Raw genomic sequence first — 22,244 nt, 5'->3', positions numbered from 1 at the left:
GCATGTCTAAAACATATTTGCTTTTACAGATTGACAATGGACATCGCTAAGATGGATGCAAGAGACGCATCAATCACTGCACTGCTGTTTTCAAGTTTTTCTGTTGCTTCTATATCAAGGAAAGATATCACAGTAAGGCAAGTCTACTGATTATAATCCATCTCTCGTTGCTACTCTTGGTCCTAGTCAACCATGTCCAAACATGAATCTTGCAGCTACCCTGTTGGGTTAGCTCCAGGGTCTTCTGGTGGACTTGAGGGTCCTGACTGCGTCTTCCCTATTATTTCACTAAAAATCAGATTCGGGAGTTGCTTGAATCTTTTGGGCCACTTAGAGGGTTTAATCTTGTTAAAGATAGGGAAACCGGAAATTCAGAAGGCTATGGCTTCTGTGTTTATCAAGATGTTTCAGTTATTGAGATTGCTTGTGCAGCTCTTAATGGGATTAAGATGGGTGGTAAAACTCTTACTGTTAGACGTGCTAGCTAGGGTGCATTACAACCTAAACCCGATCAAGAGAGTGTACTATTACATGCACAACAGCAAATAGCATTTCAGGTCAATTTTTATTTCAATGTTACAAGTTGCAATTTCCGGTTGTTACCTATTAAAAAAAAAAAAAGTAATTGGTCATACTCAAATGCATGTACTGTACATTCGACCTTTTTTACTGTAGAACGAGGCTCATGAAATTGGACTACATTTGCTGGAACCATGGGATACAGAGCTCTAGGTCTACTACACTATTCTTTCTTGTTATTCTCTTTTCTTACCTTTTGACCTTATATGTGCTCTAATATTTTAGGCATTTATTTGCAGAATTAGCTTACACTGCGGAGGTAAACTGCAAATGTGATGTAGTATATAGCTTCAAATCGGAGTTGTAACACTAGAAGTGATTATGGGGAAACATCTGGGTGACCTTGTTACATGCATTTCTTCATCCTCATTCTCAGCAACCAATGGAATTCTTTTGAAGGATATGTTGGACCCTCGACTCTCCACTACACAAAGACACGAAGCGAAACAACTTGTATTGGTTGCAGAGATAGCAGTCTCTTGTATGAATTCCAATCCTCAATGTCACCAAACTATGCAACAAGTTAGTGTGATGCTATCCAAGGAAAGGGATTTCCCCAATTTTTTCCCTGAGATCACTTTAAGCCAGTTGTTTGGTCCTGAATTTTGGAATCCATAAATTTTTGCACTATTCAAGGTAAGTTCATACTAAACCATCATTTTATCCCCCTATCTATTTGTAGTGAGTATTTTAGTGAGCTATGATTCTACAGGAAACATAGGATGGTCTTTCTTGACCAATATACATGACCAGATATTTTTGCATTTTAGGTTGAGAGCTCAAACATTGGCTGATATGGCACAAGAAATTGTGAAAATAAATAGAGTCCTTGTGGTAGTGGCAAACAAAAACTACTCTGTTCCGGATCAGGATTTGGGTTCAAGTCTTCATTCCTACTCTTCTTAATTTACGTACACACACACAATTAAAGATTTTTGTACTGCTATCTTAACTTGTTGGCTTGTATAAGATGGAGTTGCGCTAGCTAACTAGCTTCCAGATAAAGCTTATCTTTATAGTAGTTGACAACGATTGAAGATGCTGACTATGAAGGACAAGAATGAATGTGAGATGGCGTGCGCAAAGAATCCTTGACTAGCATCTATATATTTAAGTTATATATGGGGCTTAGCTTTCTACATTGTTTGCTTTCATCTAAAACTATGTGCATTTACCGGAAATTGCAGTTTGGAAGAAGGAAGTAGGCAATGTGGAAGCTCTTAACTTGTTGTGAACAAATTGTTATGAAGTGCAATTAATCAAGGTGGTAAGACCCATTGCTCATGTTGATTATAAAACCTAATCTTATATTAGCTATATCTTGAGTTGTGATCGAGATTTTGCTCATCTCTTGCATGTCTATATATAATTTTTCATATTCTCACTGATAACGAATATTTTTGCATTTACAGACAATGTACAACTTTAAGATGGGTGCAAGAGATGCATCCTTCACTGCTCCTTTGAAGCTTGCCTGGCTGGTACCACATGGGAAACAAACGGCTCTCTCACCGTTTCACATAGCAACAAGAATCATCCTCACTTGGATATAATTACTTCTGAAGCACATACTAGTTAAATGGCGGTTGTCATTGCAGAATGCGGTAATCCGTCTCTGTAGTCTCTTCTCCTTTACCCTGCAACAAAATTCTGAATTCTCAGTTTTTGTTCTTGTTCTGCATGCAAAGTTTTGATTAATAAGAATTAAATATTTACCAAATTTTGTGGGAAGTCAGCCTCATGATCATCATCTTCGTCTGCATCTTCATCACCGAAGTTTTGGTTTATCAAATCTTCCCTGGATCGGAGTACATTTTCATGCCAGTTAAGGTGCTCCCGGCATACCCTGAAGGAACAACATATTGATATAGAGCATTCATATTCATAAGCTTAATGGAGCAATGAAGAACGTGATACAAGTTAGGCTCCATTTCTGCCTCTTTTGAGGATTTTGGAACAAATAAATGGTTCCCCCGGTGTTCTCTATCCTGTATTTCTTGATTTCAATCTGAGTTTTAAATTTGCTCATCTCATCTTTGCATGTCTATAACATTTTTGCTTTTTCAGATTGACAATGGACATCTCTAATATAAGATGGATGCAGGAGGACTGGAGATGCATCATTCACTGCACTGTACTACTCTGTTTTCAAGTACGCTTCTAATGAATTGTTAGGACAAATGATGATTTCTACTTGGTGGAATAAAAACTACTCTGTTTTGGATCAGGTTTTGGGTTCAAATCTTCATTTCTACTCTTGTTAATTTACCAACACACACACACACGCATATAAAGATTCCTGTACTACTGCTATCTTAACTTGTTGGCTTGTATTGAAGGTATAAGATGAAGTCGTGCTAGCATCCGGATAAAACTTTTCTTTACTTGACAGCAATTGAAGATGCTGACTATGAAGGACGAGAATGAATGTAAGTTGGTGTGTGTAAAGAGTCCTTGACTAGCATCTATATATTTAAGATATATATGGGGCTTAGCTTTCTACATCTAAAACTATGTGCATTTACTGGAAATTGCAGTTTGGAAGAAGGAAGTAGGCAATGTGGAACCTCTTAGCTTGTTGTCAACAAATTATTATGAACTGCAATTAATCAAGGTGGTAAGACCCATTATTCATGTTGATTATAAAAGCTAATCTCAGATATATCTTGAGTTGTGATCGAGTTTTTGTTCATCTCTTGCATGTCTATATATAATTTTTCATATTTTTCACTGATACAGACAATGTACAACTGTAAGATGGGTGCAAGAGATGCATCCTTAGCTTCACTGCTCCTTTGAACAATGATCAAGGATTACACAGTATTTGCTGGTGCAATTTGCAGTCATTCATAATCTTCTTCTTTTTTTGAAATTTGTAATTAAGGAATATGCAAATGTGTTTGTAAACATTCAACTGTAGATTGATTCAAGAAATGGAAAAAGCTAAGGGTGCTCCCACTTTATATATTTTCGTGTTGAGCCAAAAAAAAAAAACATGCAGTTCCTATATGGGCAGTGTTGATTGAATTGGTATCAAAACTCAAAAGTTACAAATAGGAAAGGAGAAATGAGAAAAGCCTTCACTAACTACTACCAATCTCACACATCCTATCATCAATTATATTGTTGGCCACTAGATCAGAGTTCAGCTTTACTGGACTTAGGCTTCTGTAATTGTTCCTTCTTTGATTTCAACCACTTCCTTAATCTGTAAGACAACCTGGTACTATGTTCTTTCACAGTCTTGGTTGCATCTTTAATTCCTTTGGTAATCCTCTGCTTCCAATCCGTCTCCGTAGTTTCTTTTCCTTTAAGAACTTTACCCTGCAACAAAATTCTGAATTCTCAGTTTTTTGTTCTTTCTGCAAAGTTTTGATTAATAATAAGAATAAAAGAGATTTGTATTTACCAAATTTTTTGGGAAGTCAGCCTCAGCCTCATCATCATCATCATCTTCGTCTGCATCTTCATCACCACCGAAGTTTTGGTTCATCAGATCTTCCCTGGAGTACATTTTCATGCCAGGTGCTCCCGGCATACCCTGAAGGAACAATATTGATATAGAGCATTCATAGGCTTAATGGAGCAATGAAGAATGTGATACGAGTTAGGCAACAACAATTACCTCCATGGATCTCAATAGCTTCTCCATTTCTGCCTCTTTTGAGGATTTTGGAACAAATGGTTCCCCCGGTGTTCTATCCTGTATAGAAGAAGAGGAAAGAGTTAGCAATGGCCAATGGGCAAAACTAAGAGTTTCCTACTACATGTGAGAAAGTAATGACAGAATAACAATTAAAGAAACATATATATCACCTTGGGGACTGGTGGTGGTTTCCTACTACATGCGTTGGTAACATCTTTGCAAAGGAAATTAACCAGAGAATCAAGCTTGGGCTTGTGTGTGTACAAATATTCTGCCACATCAGTGTCGGAGAAGCCCATAACCTGCAAAATTCAACATCAAGTTTAATATCTGTTTATTTCAAGAGAAGAAATGGTCAAAATTATAACTCTACTCGTTTCAGGAAGTTTAAGTTCTAAATCCAGAAGGAAAAGCCAATACTAAAAACTACTGCAGAAAAACTAGATTTGCCACATTGGACAATATCTCAATTCTCAAAGGTTTACCAAACACTTTTCTACAATCAGCTAATGCTATCAACTAATCAAACCCACTAACCCAATCAGCTAACAGCTGTTTACCAAACACCAAATCTCTTCATGAATCCACAGAAAACAAATGGTCAGATGTACCTTTTGGAGAGATTTTCAGTATTGCAGTTACTGAATGTAAATTCTTCCTAATTGAATGAACAACTTAAATTGTCTCATGGGCTTTGGCACAAGAAATTATGGTGGCCAAATTTTTTTACAGCATGCATGCACATATTTATACAATTATCTGGACTTATTTCTTACTTTGAACAAAATAAGACCAAAGAACAGAAATTGGCGAGAAATCTACCTCTTGACAAGCTTTTTCAATAGTTTTGCATTCTGAATTGCATTGTCCTTCTGCATCTTGTTCCACAAGCTGAACAAATAAAATTGAAAACAAATAACTTGTAAAGAATTACATTGTACTTAACAAAATGACTCCCTGCACCCGACAGTAGTACAGTACCAATTCTACCTCTAAGGAACCAATTTGCAATCAATCTGAATTTTCCTTAATGAATGGAGAACACAAAAGATTTGAACAGAAACCAGAAGAACTACAATTTTCATACACCAAAATCAACAGGATTAGAAAGGAAAGCCAAACATGAACCTTACCTCCAATTTATCCCCTTGTTCTACAATATCAATTTTGAGAATCCAATCAGCTTCCTGCTTCTTTAGATTACAAAGATTCTCTGAAATCTCTATTATCTGATACTCTGAGATCTGCAACCAATCATTTTATCCTAATCATCATACATTGCATTACATACCCAGGGGAAAGACAAGTAACTAAACAAATGCACCAATCCTTATCCTTCAAGAAAACATCTTCCTAGAACCATAGTCCCTAAACAAACCAAACCAATATAAAACAAAATACACACTGGCCCTGTCTGGTAAAGCTTATGATCATGCACTGTGACTATGTACTCTGATAATTGGATTAAATAAAGCCTTTGCTAAACATATAGCAACTAGAATTACATTATAGAAAGCAGAACTAATGATACAGCATATTATCATTTTTTTTTTTTTAAAAAAAAAAAATCAATTTTTCATTAGGGAAAAAACCCAACCTATATCTTGAGATGTCCAATTGAATATGAAAAAGCCCCTTTTAGCCATGGTTAATATATTGGGGAGTAAACCATGAGCAAAAGGATGGAGACCCAGATACGAAAGTTACCTTCTTGGGTGAGATCTCAGCTTGTTTGCTCTGAACTTGGTGGTATAGCTGATATGCCAGCTTCTCACAGACCTGGCATTTAATATATGGAATGTCTTCTTTTCTTGCCACGCCAACTGGCTTCTTTGCACACTGTGAAATTGGTAGCCATGATGATAGCACTACCAGAGACAAGAATACTAACAATACCAAATTATTGAATTTAAGCATTTTTGTCTAATAAAACTTTTCTCTCTCTTTCTCTCTCTCTCTACCGAAATTTCGGAGATCTCAATTAGAAACGAATCACCGTTTATACTGATCAGTGTTCATGTTCTACTATGAAGCATCTGGTGGAAAAAACTGTGCCAATTCGACGTCGTTCCGAAGGTTCTATTGCTTCTATTTCTACGTGCGTGTTTTGCAGTGTCTGATTGGCCAGGCTTGATCCACGTGCCACGGACCCCACTTTATCTACCAATAAGAAACTACCACGTAGCACATACAGAATTGCGTAGACAGCTCAGCTGAAACACTAGAGGATCTTCTAAAACCCTAGGGATTTAGCCTCATCCCGGAGTTCTAACTCTGGAGCAACCATGGCTTCAACACTGATCGAATGCCACGAATTTGACTGCTTTCTTGGAGAAAATTATCAAACTGCGCTAAACAGATTAATCCAAGAAGTTTTGGACACTCCCTGGGATCCCAATTCCGAAAAGTTTTCATCTTTGAGCTCAAACTTTCGAGAATTACTGCTGTCTAAACCCAACCCCCCTCTAGAAACAATCTGGTTTTATTCGGGTTTAGCTTTTCGGAGTTCTTGTTCAACGGAAAATGGTCGGCCTTCGAATTGGTTTGCGTCCATAAAAGATTTGTTTCAGCTTATTGTTGCTCGTTCCGCTTCATTTAATTCATGGAAAAACATTGTGTTGATTGCGCCAGTTATGTATGAGTTGTTTCGGTTTATGGTTGATTTCAAGGCTCTTGAGATGAAACCGAAAAAGAAGAAGAAACTGGTAGAAGAGGTTAAGGATTTGGTTGGTTCAATTCTTGGGTATGTTAATGTATGCTGTGAGGGGCTGGGCAGTAACTTTGATGATATGGAGGGTCTTATTAAGCCGGTAGGGGATTTAGTTGATGTTTGGATTGGGGATAAGGGGAAGGGAGATGGGAATGCTAGTTTGAGAGAATTTTTTCCGCTTTTGAGCCATCAAGCTGTTGGAAGGATTAGTGGTGGAGAGCTAGAACTGAATGAGTTGGCTGGTTTTGTGATTGCAGAAGCGTTTTTGTTTAAGTTGTGCTTCGAATTTAATGAAGGTGGTTCGAAAAAGAAGTTGCAGAGTGAGATGAGGTCCTGGATTGTGTGTTCTATTAGCAGGCTTCAGAATCCCTTCTTTTATGGTTAGTATTGATATTCGTATTGTTTATAGTTCATTTACACATTTGGATCTTTTCCTTGTGGCTGAATATTTGTTGAAATTCGGAATAAGTGCCAGCCGTTTATGTTAGAATGCTAGATAAACTTATTCAATTCATGTAGTTTGGTTTATTTGATTGGAAATGGTAATCATCTAATTGTGTGAGTCAGCAAGATTTACGCCCCCCGTGAAATCTCATTATGCACTATTTTGCTGTAAGCTACACAAGAACAATTCATTCACTTATCAGTCACATTTTCATAAATTTTGTGTTTGTAAGTTGATGTGATCTAGCACTACATTTTATGCTGGTTGTAAGATGAACTTTAAGTTCTTTTACACACGTGTTCAGGGACGCTTCTAATGATGCTGCTGGAGCCATCTTTACCAACGGCCTCCCTACTGGTCAGATGTTCTTTTCAATTCCATGTTTTTCTACTTCTCTCCTTCAAATGAATCAGCTTTTCAACTTTTTATTTTAAATGCAGAAATTCTATGTACTGATGTCTCTTATTTTGTTTTCCTAGTTGAGTATTGCCATTATGATAGTTCAGTTTGTTGTCTCTTAATCCACCTGTAAAAGTTGCTAGTTAGTCATGGGAATTTAAAGATATTTTGGAAGAAGACGACCCAAGTTTACTTCTCTTAAAATAAAATTCCAAGGACTTTTGATCTTTAACTCAATATATTTTGTCTCAAACAGACTGCCGAGGGCGAGATGTTTCTTAGGGAGCTTTTATTTGATGCCTTGATATTAGTGGATTATTCTTTCCTTGAGCCTAAGCGAATGACAGAGCTACCAGACATGTTCGTTCGAGGTATTTCCATGGCAAGATTGATCGTCACCACTGAAGCGATACAGTTGTATAGGTATGAATATTCAGATTTCTCGTCTCTAAATTTTTTTGCATAATGCACATTGCTGAATTTTCTCGTTGCTTGGCTGGCTGCAGGAAACGAGGGAACCATAAGAAAGCGGTCTCGTATTCCAGCGCCTTTTCTGCTTCGAGTTTACCTTCTCAAATAATTAAATTGGTCAGAAATGAGATAGACAAGGAGGGCAACGCTAATGAACCCAACGGTGCATCCCCAGCTGCACTGTTGAGTAAGTATTTCTGATGCATAATCGTTGTTTCTAGTTGAGTATAAGCTCAATCCAAGATTGCTACCTTACAAAATATACAAAGATGTTACTTACTATACTAGATTGTATCCTGTGTGGTGCACAATGATATAATGTGGATGACAATAAGTAAAATAACTTACATAAATTTGTAATCAACAATTCATTTTGATGCAATGAAGCCCAAAAACAGGTAAATGACATGCTATCACAGGTCATTAGGGATTCGGCCACCTTCCTGCGAAAATTTCAGGCAAAAAAGTGACCAGTGAACGGTCACCGGTCACGGAGAAGGAGAAGGCGACCCAGATCTGGGTTGCCTTCTCCAGTTGAGAAGGTGACCTTGGTCTCCTTCTCCGTGATCGGCAACGGTTCGCCGATCGCCGATCACTTTTTTGACTGAAATTTTTGCCGGATGGCCGGTTCCCTAGCAGGTCATTTACCGATTTTTGGACTTCATTGCATCAAAATGAATTGTTGATGGGTGTAATTGCACTTTTAAAAAGTTGATGGGGCTAATTGACTTTTCAGCTAAAGTCCGCGGGCCTATTTCACCATTTTCCCTTAAGAATATAGATTTTGCGTTTATTATTTGAATTGATGAGTGTTAGTGCAGTACGTAACGCCCCTAGTTTTGGCAGACTCGTTATTCTACTAGTTTAATAAACATATATAGTGTTAATAAAATGTCTGTTTTCTCACATATCCAGGGTGGATCCTTGATATAGAAAGCCACGGGACAAGAATTTTCGATGACAATATGTCAAAAATCTGTGCCAAACTTGTGATAGATAATGCTAATGAAGACACGAAGCAACCTGTTCGCAAGAGTAGCAGTAAAAAATCGGATGAAGATCTTCTCTTTTACATCGATAACAAGGGAGAAGAAGATGAGAGCGATGAAGAGGATAACGAGAATGAGGATGATGAAGAGATGAAGGAATCCATGAGTGCCGCCTTTGTTGCTGCTGCCCACACAATGCAGAGCGCAGAACCCAAACAGAAAAAGCGGAAAGGGAGAGAAGCGGAGAGGAAGAAAGTGAAGTTTGTGAAGCACAACCTCTACAACGACTCCCAATTATCGGGTGGTGAGTCTACGATCCTACAGAAAGACGATTCAGAGAGTGGGAGTGAGGTCGAGAACCCATCCTCTGATGATGATTGATGATAGGGAGCAGAGTGAAGCTGGTGTTTTTCAAAGCCAACCTTTTTGTTTGTTTGTTTGTTTGAGGTTGTAGCAATTATATAGGCTGCTCAAATCTTAGGCTTATATTGTCTAAGACATTATAGTCTAGTAGCATAAACGCATTTTAAATTCATGTTCTTCATATGTACCCCAAAAAAAGTTCTCTTCGGACCTAAACCATTTTCGAAATTAAGAAATGTTACCTTTATTACGGGATCTTCGTGCGACGTAGCAAGATAATTTATGATGGACTTTCTCTTTCTTCAAGCACGTACAATCTTCATACCAGACTGGGTTCACAGTGCAATGTGTGAACCATGATGCATGTTAATGTGTCTTTTGAGCAATGGCAGTCAAAATTGTCGTAATATTCGACTTCGATCGGAAATCAACGACCGACGACTCCGATAGATGGGTCATTGCGCATATGGGTCTCACCCAATTGTTCAACCAGCTCCGCGTCACATTACCTTGAACCTCTCTAATGGTTAGTGTTTCTTTAGTCAACGCTTCTATGTTTTGCAGCACTATTTTTGCTTACGGTTTTTGTTTTCGTTGGATTCATTGTAAACAAGTGGATATTTGTACAAAAACTTTTTGTTTTGCATAGAAAGCTAATCTGTACTACATCTCAAGGATTGAATTGTTGCATTCATTTAAGAGGAATGCATGACTGTTGAAGATCTTCCTATAATTACTATAAGATCTTGGAGAAGACAAAATAATTTATCCTAGTCTAATATCTTGCTTTCCACTCCACCAAACATTTCAGAAAGTATATAAAAAAAAAAAAAAAAAATTATTCATGTATTACACGCACATCGCACGAGTAATATTGAGCAATTATTTGCTTGAATTCAAGCAATGATAACATTAGAATAGTCTTCACAAACAAGCATAATGTTTGAACAGAAGATGCAATGGCTGATGGGATAGGAACTACCTGCAAGCATAAAGAGTAAGAGTACGTAACTACATATAACTTAGCCAAGCAGAAAACCAAAGCTTTAACCATCAAAGGTAGAAGGAAAGCTTTATCTGAGTGCGCCTTTATTAACAGAGATTGTCAACCGCTAAGAGGCAATTAAGAAACAGACATGAGGGACAGAGAGAACGGTCGGCCCATCAGATGCTTTTCCTTGTCTCCCCAATTAACATAGCTGACAAATGAAAAGGTTAATAATCTTTACAAATTCTGAACCCAGTATACATTTATGCAAAATATGGGGTATGACTTTTAACCCATGATGTCCATCCCATGACTACCGGCATAATACAATTGAGGCAGTTCCACAAAGCCATATACCAGAAATTTATGTTTAAGAATATTAATGAAATAATCATTAAAAAAAACTAAAAATAATAGAATTTTTTTAAGGGAAAAAAATACCTTTTCTGTGCACCTGCCACTCACTATGGCTGTGGAGAAATGTTTTGCTACGTTGCTCACAGTATCTCTCATCTATATCCGGCTCCGGCACCTCCACATTCTTGCTAGTGCTAGTCTTTTTTTTTTTTTTTTTTTTGTATACCCAAGATTTTCACAGTGTGACACGGTGATTAATCCCTTTACTGAATTGTTGGCACATCTTTTGGACTAATCATTTTGTTCTTTGTTAACATTAACATAAACAGATTAGAAGAAAAAGCACACTCTTCAGTTACGAAATAAACCAAAAATAGGAAAAACTAAAAGGCGTATATATTTATATACGTTCTTAAGATAAATATTTATTCCATATCAAGGAACGGGTATTTGATTTTGAGTCAAAAGCAATGGGACATACAGAGCAAGAGCTTGAACAAAGCCATTTGAACACCACAATCCATACCACATAATAAGATACAAATATGTGCTAATTAATGTCTCAGTTATTTAGGAGAAAGGTAATCATGTTTTACCTCGCCCAAATTTATAGAGGAGAAACAGACGACGAAAGGAAGGAAAGGAAGAAACAGAGTGTTGAACACTGTTAGACTATGTTATTAATTATGTTATATGTTCTATTGTATAATGTGTAGCATAGAATAAATGTCCTAGTCTTTAGCCTATTAGTTAGGTCTCTCTTGAGAGTATATTTGTATTCTTGATTCAGTTATTCAATAATCAATCGCTTTCACTCTCATCTGGTATCAGTGAGCCAGTCATAATCCCCCTCCCACCCTTCTCTCTCTTCACGTCGACTATGTCGAACGGCAGTTCCGAGCGCACCCTCACGGCCACCACCATTTCCTCCCCAAACGCCGATTACAATACCCTCACGAGTGCACATCATTTTGTGTCGCTCAAATTAACGCACCGGAATTACTTATATTGGCGAACGCAGGTTATACCATTCCTACGAGGCCAAGGACTCCTCGGCTTTGTAGATGGTACGCGGCCATGTCCATCCCCAACTGGAAATTTCTACCGGCGACAATCCAAACGATGCCGCCTCCTCCACTGAAAATCCGGCGTATGGCATGTGGGTGCAGCAAGACGCCTCCATCCTCTCGTTGCTGATTTCCTCCCTCTCGGAGGAAGTCATGTACCTTGCTCTCGGCCAGGCGACCTCACGTGGCGTGTGGATGGCGGCAGAGACAGCTCTCGGATCGTCGACGGAGGTACGGAGCCTTAATCTGCTTGGGCAGATTCAAACGTTGCGTCAAGGTGACAGTTCCACGGAGGAGTACCTGGGTCGTGCGCAACACTTGGTCGAGGACCTTGCAGTATCTCACCATCATCGGCCAGTCCTATGCCGTCAACCGTTTATGCCAGTTCATGCATACACACACAGAGGAGCATTGGGGGCTGCTAAAACGTGTGCTTCGCTATATTAAGGGCACCCTTGACTACGGTCTCCGCATTTCACCTTCCGTATCATCTGATATACATGCTTACTCGGATTCGGACTGGGCCGGCTGTCCGGTTGACCGGAAGTCCACTAGTGGTTATGCTGTGTTTTTGGGGTCTAACCTGGTCTCATGGGTTTCAAGGAAGCAGCGAACAGTAGCCCGATCGTCCACTGAAGCCGAATACAAAGGGTTGGCCGATGTATGTGCCGAGGTCACCTGTATAGTTCCTTTATTACGGGAGCTTCGCTTACAAGTAACGAGGATTGCTTGTTTTCTATGGCCCTGTTTGGTAAAATGACTGTTAGCTGATAGCTGTTAGTTGTTAGCTGATTGTGTTAATTAAATGGTATAAATAGTTGATAACATTAGTTGATTGTAGAAAAATATTTGGTAAATTAGCTGTTTGGTATAATTTCTTTTCTCAAAAAGTTAATTGAAAAAGTTGTTTGAGTAATTTTTTGAATTTTAGCATTTTGGAGTTGCAAAAAGCTAATTAACCAAACATTTATATTGATATTTTAATTAAATCAAACAATTAATAGTGGTCAAATAAGCCAAATTGACCTATAGACCAATTTTTTACCAAATAGGACCTATGTGTTTGCATGGTATTTATAGGGGTATAAATGATTGTTGTACAGGTACAACTAAAGAAAAGTAAAACATTTGAGTTGATTTAACCATAAAAAGACACAATTTTTCTTTCAAAAGCCCACAATCATTATCAGAAATTGCACTTCAAGTGAAGTTCGTCTTGTAACCTTAGTCAATAAAGACACATAGCTCACAATAAAATTAATCAATTTAAGTTGTTCACATTAAGTTGACCGGCTCAAACAAGTATTCACAAAAAGTTAAACTTAGAACCATTTTGGAGTAGATAAAAAAAAAAAACAAAAAAAAAAACAAAAAAAAACAAAAACAAAAACAAAAACAAAAAAAAACAAAAAAAAAAACAAAAAAAACAACAAAACAAAACTATGTTAACATGCAAATTAGTTCATTAAAGAAAATTTCACTTTTAATCATCGACTATTATGTTATTGTTATATGTTATATTTAGTCTTATTTTTAAAATTTTTTCATATTATATCATTGATTTTTATTTTCTTGTCACAATTAACACTATGTTTAAATGGTCCTCTGATTATTGGGGTAGTACTCATTTTAGTCATCGACTTTCAATTCGACCAAAACACATACTTCAACTTTTATTTTTGACCACAAATAGTCCTCCGTTAGTTTTTCTGTTAAGTAAGTGTTCAATTTAAGAGTATTATCGTCAAATTAAAAATAAAAAATAAAATAGTTAACAATCATGGTTATACGTTATCTGGTATCGATAATGATAATGATCGAACTTGTACAAACGTTATGCAGTTACAGGGCGTTTGGTTCACTGTAATTTAGCTGTAGTTGAATTGTAATTCAGTGAATGCGTCAATTACATTGTTTGGTTGGAGGGAATTGCAATTCCACATAATTTCAATTCCCTCTTTTTGTTAAATTGCAATTTATGGGGTATCCCTATGAATTGCAATTCAATGAATTTGAGAAAGGAAAGACATATGAAATGACATTACTACCCTTGGTTGTTATTACTATTATTATTACACAAGGGTATTTTAGTCTCTATAACATTCATTTCCTTCTCAATTCCAATAATTCTATTTCTTCCTATCAAACAACGTAATTTGAATTTCTATTTTATTCCACCTTTTTTTTTTTCACCGAATTACAATTTCTTTCTTTCCTAATTCCTTCTTTCCAACAAAACGCTCCGTAATTGTAAGGAGAGATATGGATGGTCCCAAATTCGAAGGGGTATGATCGGAGCATAGCAATTCTTCTTCCATTGTTAATTATTTTATTTTTTATCTTTAATTTGACGATAATATTTTTAAATTTAACATTTTCTTAACAGAAAAATTAACGAGAGATTATTTGTGATCAAAAATAAAAATTTAGATATATATTTTAATCAAATTGAAAGTCATGAACTAAAAGAAATACTACATCAATAGTCACCATTTACTTTAATAAGAGTTTTTTTGCACTTTTGGTCCCACGACTATAGTGGCACTATCAGAATAAATCCACGACTTTCAGGCCTTGCAATTTTAGTCCACGACTATTGTTTTTTTTGTAAAAATGGTCCTTCCGACCACTTTTCCGTCAAAATGTCACCGGAGGAAAAATTATCCATTTTTAACAGGGGTAAAATTGACATTTGACTTGTCTCCAAAAAATAAATAAATTAAGCGTTTGACTTAAAAATATTACTACTCCTCTATCTTATTCACCAAAACAACAAACAAAATAACCCCCCCCCCCCCCCCCAATTTCCCGAACCCTACCTGCAACAGTCACAAATACCTTGACCTTGGCTTTACCCATACAACAGCAGTCGAAGACCTCCGGAGGAGGCGGCAGAGACGCTTGGATTTCGTGGCTTGATTCTCCAGTGCGAAAAATTCAAGAATGATTTCGCGTAGGTTGAGGAGTGATTCGCTGCAATCTGGTAAGTTTTCAATGTCCAAACTTTTAGTTTGTAAAATATTTGTGTCTATATTTGTGGGTGTTTGTATGATGTTATTGCCATGAATTTTTGTTGATATGTCTATACTAGTTTACAGTGCATTATATACTTTTTGCCTAGTACGAAAAGTGCAGAATATGCTTTTATATTAAGTGTATTGCAAACCTGGAGTATTATAGATGGGGACCATGTGTTCTGGGGACCAGTAATCAATTTATAATGTTTACTTGTAACATGTGGCATGTGTTCTGTGAATGGGGACCACACTCCAGTGTCAACAGACCTTGGAGTTGGAAAACTAGAACAAATGGCTTAAATTAGGCAATAGATCTTGGAGTTGGAAAACTGGAACAAATGGCTTAAATCTAAATCTGGCACTATTGAGTTACCATATGTTATTTCAGTACCCACAGACATTGTCCTAAAAAATTGTGATAAATATTTAAAATTGCCTAGTGAATTTGATTACAAGTGAACATATTGTTTTTGTGTTTTGTTGTGCATAATTGCAGCAATTGCAGCTAATTATTCATTTCTTATTCTAACAATTTGATTATTGTTTTTATAATTTAGGTGATAATGGTAGTGACGGTGATGTAGAAAGTGATGATACTAATAGTGAGTATGAAATAGATGGTAACATATCAAATATTGATGACTTTGAATTTGATCAGAATGTGGATTCTACAGTTGAGTTTGGTGGGGTAGAAGGTATTTCTAGTGAACCAGTTGGTGTGAATAGTTGGGAGAGAAATTTCGACGAACCTAATCTATCTGATGATGCATCATTAAAAGACTCAGATAGTGATGTAGAGGGTGGTAAGTGGCCTGTTTTTAGGGCAGCTACTGATATGAAAGAGCCTCATTTTATCCTAGGATTGACTTTTTCTAGCAAAGAAGAGTTTAAGGAAGCTGTGACCAATTATGCCTTTAATAATGGAAAAGATGTAAAAATTGTTAAGAATGACAAAGTCAGACTAGTTGTTAAATGTAGGCATAGTAGTTGTCCTTGGACAGTAACTCTAAGAAAGCAACAGAATTCTTTGAATTGGAGCATCCTTAGATTGACAGATAAACATGATGGATGTTGTTGGACTTCTGAGAATTCAAGAGCAACGTCAACTGTAGTTGCAAAGAGGTGGAGTAAGGAGATTGCACATCATGATGACTGGAAAATGGAAAAATTTAGGCAAAAGGTGTGTAAAGATGAAAAGTTTCATATTAGTACACATCAAGCTTATAGAGCAATGAAGAAAGCTAAAATTCAAATTAGGGGTAATCTAGATGATAATTTCAAAAAGATTTGGAGTTACCGCGAAGAAATTATCAGGACTAATCCTATGACAATCTGTGAGGTGAAACTCAGTGACAATGTTGAAATTTGTGGGGGAAACAGATTCCTTAGACTGTACATGTGTTGGGATGGATATAGGCAGGGTTTCAAATTTTGTAGGCCAATCTTGGGAGTGGATGGAACTCATTTGAAGTCTGGAATTGGGGGGGTAATTCTGACTGCAGTTGGACTTGATGCTAATGACTCAATCTTCCCTGTTGCATATGCCATTGTTGAGGGTGAAACAAAACAGTCTTGGGTGTGGTTTTTAGAATTCTTAAAAAAAGACTTAGAAATCAGTGAGGGGAATGAACATGACTTTACCTTCATGTCAGATAAACAAAAGGGTTTAATAGAAGCATTTGAAGTGGTTTTACCCAGAGTTGAGCACCGATTTTGTGTTAGGCACCTCCATGGGAATATGAAGGTTGCGGGATTTCTAGGAAAAGCATTGAAGGATGCACTATGGGACTGTGCCAAAGCAACAACTGTGCCCAAATATACAACTGCACTTGGAAAACTTAGACAATTGGATGAGGATGCATATGTTTGGCTATCTAATAAGAGTCCAACAGAATGGAGTAGGTCACATTTCACAAGTGTTTCTCATTGTGATATGTTGGTGAACAATATTTGTGAAAGTTTTAATGCTGTAATTATTGATGCACGTAAACAACCTATAATTTTGTGCCTTGAATTAATCAGAAAGCAGCTAATGACCAAGCTATTTGCCAATAGGGAAAAAGTGAGTAAGTGGACTGGCAGTATTTGCCCTAGGATTGTGGAGAAAGTTAAGATTATTGAGGAAAAAGCAACCACAAGTTCATAACAGAACACAACCAACTGTTGAGAACACTTCAGAGCCAATTGTTGAAAACACCACTGAGCCTAATGTTTACATTCCAGCTCCAATGGTAAGCAGTGGTTTATGGTTTATGGTTTATTGTCTATGGTTTATAGTTTAATGTCTATGTTTTATGGTTTATGGTTTCAGGCAATGGGAGCCCGTGATGTTTTAACACAAGAAGAATATGATTTTGATATTGCTTTAAGTTCATTCAATTTGGATGATCTTATACTGCGAATGCAAGAACAAGCCCAAGCAGAAGAATCCCAATCAGATTCAGTTCAACCCCAAGGAGATTCAGATCAAGCCCCACCAGTTCAAGCACATGTAGAAACACTTCAAGCCCAAGTTCAAGCCCCACTAATTAAAGCCAAGAACAAAACTAATTTTAGAGTGAAACTTCCAGTTAAGAGAAAGTGTTCTACCAAATCTAGTTCCAAGTAAAATTGACTGATGTAATGGTTTATGGTTTTTTTGATAATGCCAAAACTGTAATGGTAATGGTTTTTTTGGTAATGCCAAAATTTAGGCATGTTATTTTGTCAAATTATGATGCCAAAACTGTTGTTATACTGCCAATGCAGTTTTGTTGTCTTAAAATTGTAAACATTGATTATGGTTAATATAACAGACTATTTATGGTTTCTTTGTCTATGGTTGATGGATTTTTGGCTATTGATGAGCATAACACAACAGAGAATTCCCATATTTATTTCTTGTATTGCTGGTCTGGACATTTTGGGTGATTAATATGAATGGCTTATTTTTGGGCATGACATTGCTAGGAAGGCACTAGAATATCCTATGATGGGCAGGGTGGTCTACACTGATTGCATTCCCATATTTATTTCTTGTATTGTTGGTCTGGACATTTTGGTTGATTAATATGAATGGCTTATTTTTTGTTTCAAAAACACAACAGAGAATTGATTGTGGGTAATCTAAAACATCACAACAAGGACAACATGCAGAAGATAATGTTGCATACCATATACAGTAGAATATATCAGATTAGCAGCAAACCATTTCATTCAATAGCAAAATATATTCCATTACACATAATTGAAAAACAGACCTACACCATAACATTTTTGCTTCCAAATCCTCACATCAATTCATTCAAATGTTTATAAAAAAGAAGATATAATAATTAAGAAAAAGTAATGATCATTTCTACTTAAGAAGGTGAAGACTGAATATGCAGTCAGAAAATCATATTTCAAACATCAAAATCACCAATTCTGAACATGTATGTAAACCTGCTGCAATTCAATAGTACAAGGAATTCTTCATATCATCTTAAAGCCCAGTAAACTGTAAAAGTGCAGATCTTTCATGCTATATGTTATCTACTCCATGGAGAAGTTCATCTGGAGTAGCAGCAGGGTCAAGATCCCAGCATCCTTCTGGTGTGTTGGTGCCATCCCCTTTTAGTAAACAAGATGGAACCATATGTACGTGAAAATCGCAACATCTCTCTTCTTTGAATCCAACGAATCGCTTTCTTGTTACTGTTCCTTTTATAAACAGTCTTATATCCATCCACTTTGACCAAATGAACAACACAGACACCAAGTTCTTCAGAAAACGAAATTGACAGAATGAATCAAATGGAGAGAGCTCTACAGTACATGCAAGAGATTAGCAATGGTTTCAACAGTAGTAGTTTTGTTAATCTCAACCTATCGCACTGCAAATCAGTGTTTTTCTCTACTTCACAGGTAGGGTTCGTGACTGGTGAATAAGAGGAGTCGTAAGTCTCGCAAGAGTCAAACGCCAATTTATTTATTTTTTTATTTTTTGGAGACAAGTCAAATGTCAATTTTACCCCTGTTAAAAATGGAGAATTTTTCCTCCGGTGACATTCTGACGGAAAAATGGTCGGAAGGACCATTTTTACAAAAAAAACAATAGTCATGGACTAAAATTGCAAGGCCTGAAAGTCGTGGATCAATTCTGATAGTGCCACTATAGTCGTGGGACCAAAAGTGCAAAAAACTCACTTTAATAATACTCTAAAGATTCGGTTCTCCGATTAAAAATTTACAAAATTGCTTCACTGTATAAGAGGAATCAATCAATCAATCAGTGAAGCTTTAACTCTTACTCTCTTATGTGTATTGGTGAGACAAGACTTGAGAGGAGCTTGAAGCTTTCAGGATTCATCGTCGGCCTTCTGCCTTTTCGATCGTTACACAACACAGTTAGTCTTCATTTTAGTCTGGAGAGCAATGGCAGTCAAAATCGTCGTAATATTCGACTTCGATCGGACGCTAATCAACGACGACTCCGATAGATGGGTCATTGAGCATATGGGTCTCACCCAATTGTTCAATCAGCTCCGCCTCACATTACCTTGGACCTCTCTAATGGTTAGTGCTTCTTTAGTTAATGCTTCAATGTTTTGCAGCAGTATTTTTGCTTACGGTTTGATCCATTGCTAGAAAGTTATGATCTTTGGAGCAAACATTTAAGTTTCGATTTCTCTTTAACGAAAAAAAAAAACCATAATTGAAGGGAAAGATTATTTGTTGAAAGTATATCTTACGGAGTAGAGTATTGTTATGCTTGAATTTGACTTTTGTTTTCTAGTCTGAAATGCATTTTTTTTCTGGTGTTCATATGGAAACTTATATTAAGGCTTTGCTAATAATAATAAAAAGTTGTTATACGGAGTATTATATAAAAAGGAAAAAGTGCCAAATAGACCATTAAACTTATGCTTCTTCCATTAAGTGTGTAATTAAACAAGTAAAAATATGTACAATTAGAACATTTTTTCAATTTTTCCTGGTGGAATCTGATCATATTACTTACTGGCATGTACTAAGAATAGCAATTTTTTCTGTCATACTAGTTGGGATGAAAGATTGAAATGTTTTCAACTTAAATTGCATTAAAAGAAATCATAAAAATGTCTCAATTGCATATATGTTGGTTGTTTGATGATTTGATTGCACACTTTTTACGTTCGGTGATCTAATTGCACAAAAACAATAAGTTCAGTGGCCTATTTGACACTTGTTCCCATAAAAAATTATGTTTACATACTGCTCTGATTTCTTTTGGACTCATGACATGGAGCTACTTCTATCCAGGATAGAATGGTGGAGGAAATACATTCACAGGGGAAGACTGTTGAAGATATAGCTGAGTGTTTGAAGCATGTCCCATTGCATCCACAAACCATTTCAGCCATTAAGTCAGCTCATGCACTTGGGTATATATGTTTATCTCAGCAGTCATCTTTGTTGTCTAATGTTTTTTTTTTATGTGAATTGTTGTTGATAGCTTTTGCTGTTTCCTGGGCTGACAGTGAGCGGTTGTTTCAGATGTGACTTAAAAGTAGTTAGTGATGCAAATCAATATTACATTGCTACTATATTGAAGCATCATGGATTATATGATTGTTTCTCAGACATTATAAGTAACCCGACTACCATAGATGGAGAAGGTAGGCTGCGGATTTTTCCTTACCATGATTTGGCATCACCGCACAGTTGTAATCTCTGCCCTCCCAACTTGTGCAAGGTATTCTATTTGTGTTCATTTCAGTTTCCTGTTTTATATTTTTCCATTCGTATCATCATATGATCTTTGACATTTTTCTTTCAAAAGCATTTGGATGCATGTAATGATCTTAACTTTGAGAATTTCTTGATAAAGATTGAGTTTTTTTCGTTGGATTTATAGTGAACAAGTGGATATTTGTACACAAACTTTTTGTTTTGCATTGAAAGCTGATACTGCATCTGAAGGATTGAATTGTTGCATTCATTCCAATTTCCTGACCACTGCTGATAATTGAGCATATCATTACTCCATTAGTGATGCTGATGCTCTCAGTTTTTGTCATTATGACTTGTAAAATTGTTAGGTTTCTGATTCCAGGGTCTTGTAATGAAGCATATCCGAGATTCTATTCCAGAGAAAGCGTATGCAAGATTCATTTATCTTGGAGATGGCAGAGGCGATTACTGCCCCACCTTGAAGCTTGACAGCCGTGATCATATCATGCCGAGAAAGGGATTTCCTTTATGGGAGTGTATATTTAACAACCCAGGGCTTATCAAAGCTGAAGTTCATGAATGGAGCAATGGTGAAGAACTAGAAATGATCCTACTCCAGCTTATCCACAAAATCTCCAAGGAAAACAATATCTAATCCTCAGTACCAGTGGACTGAGAAAAAAAAAAAAAAAAAAAAGAGTAGCTGACAAATGAAAAGGTTAATAATCTTTACAAATTCTGAACCCAGTATACATTTATACAAAATATGGTGTATGGCTTTTAACCTGCTAATAAAGTTTGGAAATGAATGGGTCAGAGAGAGGACATAGAAAGTGCACGCTAATTATTGCTATTATTTTTATTTTTCCTTATTAAAACATTGTAGTATTGTACATTGTTAATTCTAAGGACATATTTTGTTTACCTATACAGTTTGATGTTTAAACTACCGCCAGCAAGGTTATCAAGGCGGACTTTCTAGGCGAGATGCCACCGACTGCCTAGTCGACTAGTCGACTAGGCGACCGCCTAGGCGATGAGTATTAAATAAATAAAAAGTATATATATATATTGAAAATATCTTGTCTTGGGCAGCCTTTTTGCTGGCATATTTACTTCAAGTAGATGAATAGTTTTTCCTAGAGTAGTGAAAAGTCTAGTATTTATTGTATATTGAAAATATCTTGTCTTGGGCAGCCTTTTCACAACCCTATTTACTTAAAGTTGTCTTGAGAAGATGAATAGTTTTTCCTAAGGTGGTGAGAAGTCTAGTATATATTGATAACATGCCAGAGTGAGGGAGTAGGTTTTGCTCGGAACAGGAGGACGACGCCGGAGCTTGAACCGCGCCGCCATCAGAGCCACCACGCGCCTCCACGCGCCGGCGCGTGAGGCAGATTCCGGCGACCTCTCCGACTGAAAATTACACCGGTCAACTCGCCTTAGTGTGTAGGTTCTGCCCATGTATGTTTTGTGGAGTTTTGGGTTGTATTCTACACTTAGGCGAGGCGAGCATATTAAGCGTTCGGTCTTCACCGAC

At 36.8% G+C, this 22,244-nt stretch overlaps 4 protein-coding genes and 2 long non-coding RNA genes across 20 annotated transcripts in view; 5 read left to right on the top strand and 1 right to left on the bottom strand.

Moving 5' to 3' along the window:
• Positions 1-3,561, top strand: part of LOC109148049 — a 10,082-nt gene extending 6,521 nt beyond the window's left edge. The window contains exons 4-12 of one of the 15 annotated variants that reach the window (XM_019295799.1): positions 30-132; positions 819-1,215; positions 1,350-1,645; positions 1,767-1,843; positions 1,992-2,183; positions 2,684-2,807; positions 2,919-3,008; positions 3,117-3,196; positions 3,319-3,561. The gene's annotated coding sequence lies outside the window, so the exon portion shown is untranslated. Of the gene's footprint in view, positions 1-29; positions 133-542; positions 558-675; positions 733-818; positions 1,216-1,349; positions 1,646-1,766; positions 1,847-1,991; positions 2,808-2,918; positions 3,009-3,116; positions 3,197-3,318 lie in introns of those variants that run through there. The other 14 variants (XM_019295798.1, XM_019295788.1, XM_019295790.1 and 11 more) reach the window with 14 other exon arrangements.
• On the bottom strand, positions 3,514-6,230 carry LOC109148051. Its single transcript, XM_019295803.1, has 7 exons — positions 5,933-6,230; positions 5,359-5,469; positions 5,048-5,116; positions 4,396-4,527; positions 4,205-4,282; positions 3,989-4,120; positions 3,514-3,903 (listed from the first exon to the last, which is right to left on the bottom strand). The coding sequence occupies exons 1-7, from the start codon at positions 6,140-6,142 to the stop codon at positions 3,718-3,720; spliced, it is 918 nt and encodes a 305-aa protein (XP_019151348.1). The 5' UTR covers positions 6,143-6,230; the 3' UTR covers positions 3,514-3,717.
• Positions 3,937-22,244, top strand: LOC109148054. Its single transcript, XR_002048755.1, has 3 exons — positions 3,937-3,948; positions 12,309-12,310; positions 22,004-22,244. It is a non-coding gene; the product is annotated as an uncharacterized LOC109148054 (long non-coding RNA).
• On the top strand, positions 6,461-9,849 carry LOC109148046. The gene is made up of 5 exons (XM_019295783.1): positions 6,461-7,315; positions 7,685-7,737; positions 8,036-8,202; positions 8,286-8,437; positions 9,166-9,849. The coding sequence occupies exons 1-5, from the start codon at positions 6,511-6,513 to the stop codon at positions 9,618-9,620; spliced, it is 1,632 nt and encodes a 543-aa protein (XP_019151328.1). The 5' UTR covers positions 6,461-6,510; the 3' UTR covers positions 9,621-9,849.
• On the top strand, positions 15,824-21,784 carry LOC109148053. Its single transcript, XR_002048754.1, has 3 exons — positions 15,824-15,838; positions 17,725-17,728; positions 21,661-21,784. It is a non-coding gene; the product is annotated as an uncharacterized LOC109148053 (long non-coding RNA).
• On the top strand, positions 19,286-21,655 carry LOC109148052 (inorganic pyrophosphatase 3). Its single transcript, XM_019295804.1, has 4 exons — positions 19,286-19,567; positions 20,294-20,415; positions 20,528-20,726; positions 21,087-21,655. Exons 1-4 carry the CDS (start codon positions 19,427-19,429, stop codon positions 21,357-21,359), a joined length of 735 nt encoding a protein of 244 aa, XP_019151349.1. The 5' UTR covers positions 19,286-19,426; the 3' UTR covers positions 21,360-21,655.

The sequence above is a fragment of the Ipomoea nil genome, unplaced genomic scaffold, assembly GCF_001879475.1.
Source record: "Ipomoea nil cultivar Tokyo-kokei standard unplaced genomic scaffold, Asagao_1.1 scaffold2036, whole genome shotgun sequence".
Classification (NCBI taxonomy): Eukaryota; Viridiplantae; Streptophyta; class Magnoliopsida; order Solanales; family Convolvulaceae; genus Ipomoea; species Ipomoea nil.
This window is presented reverse-complemented; position numbering and strand designations above follow the sequence as displayed.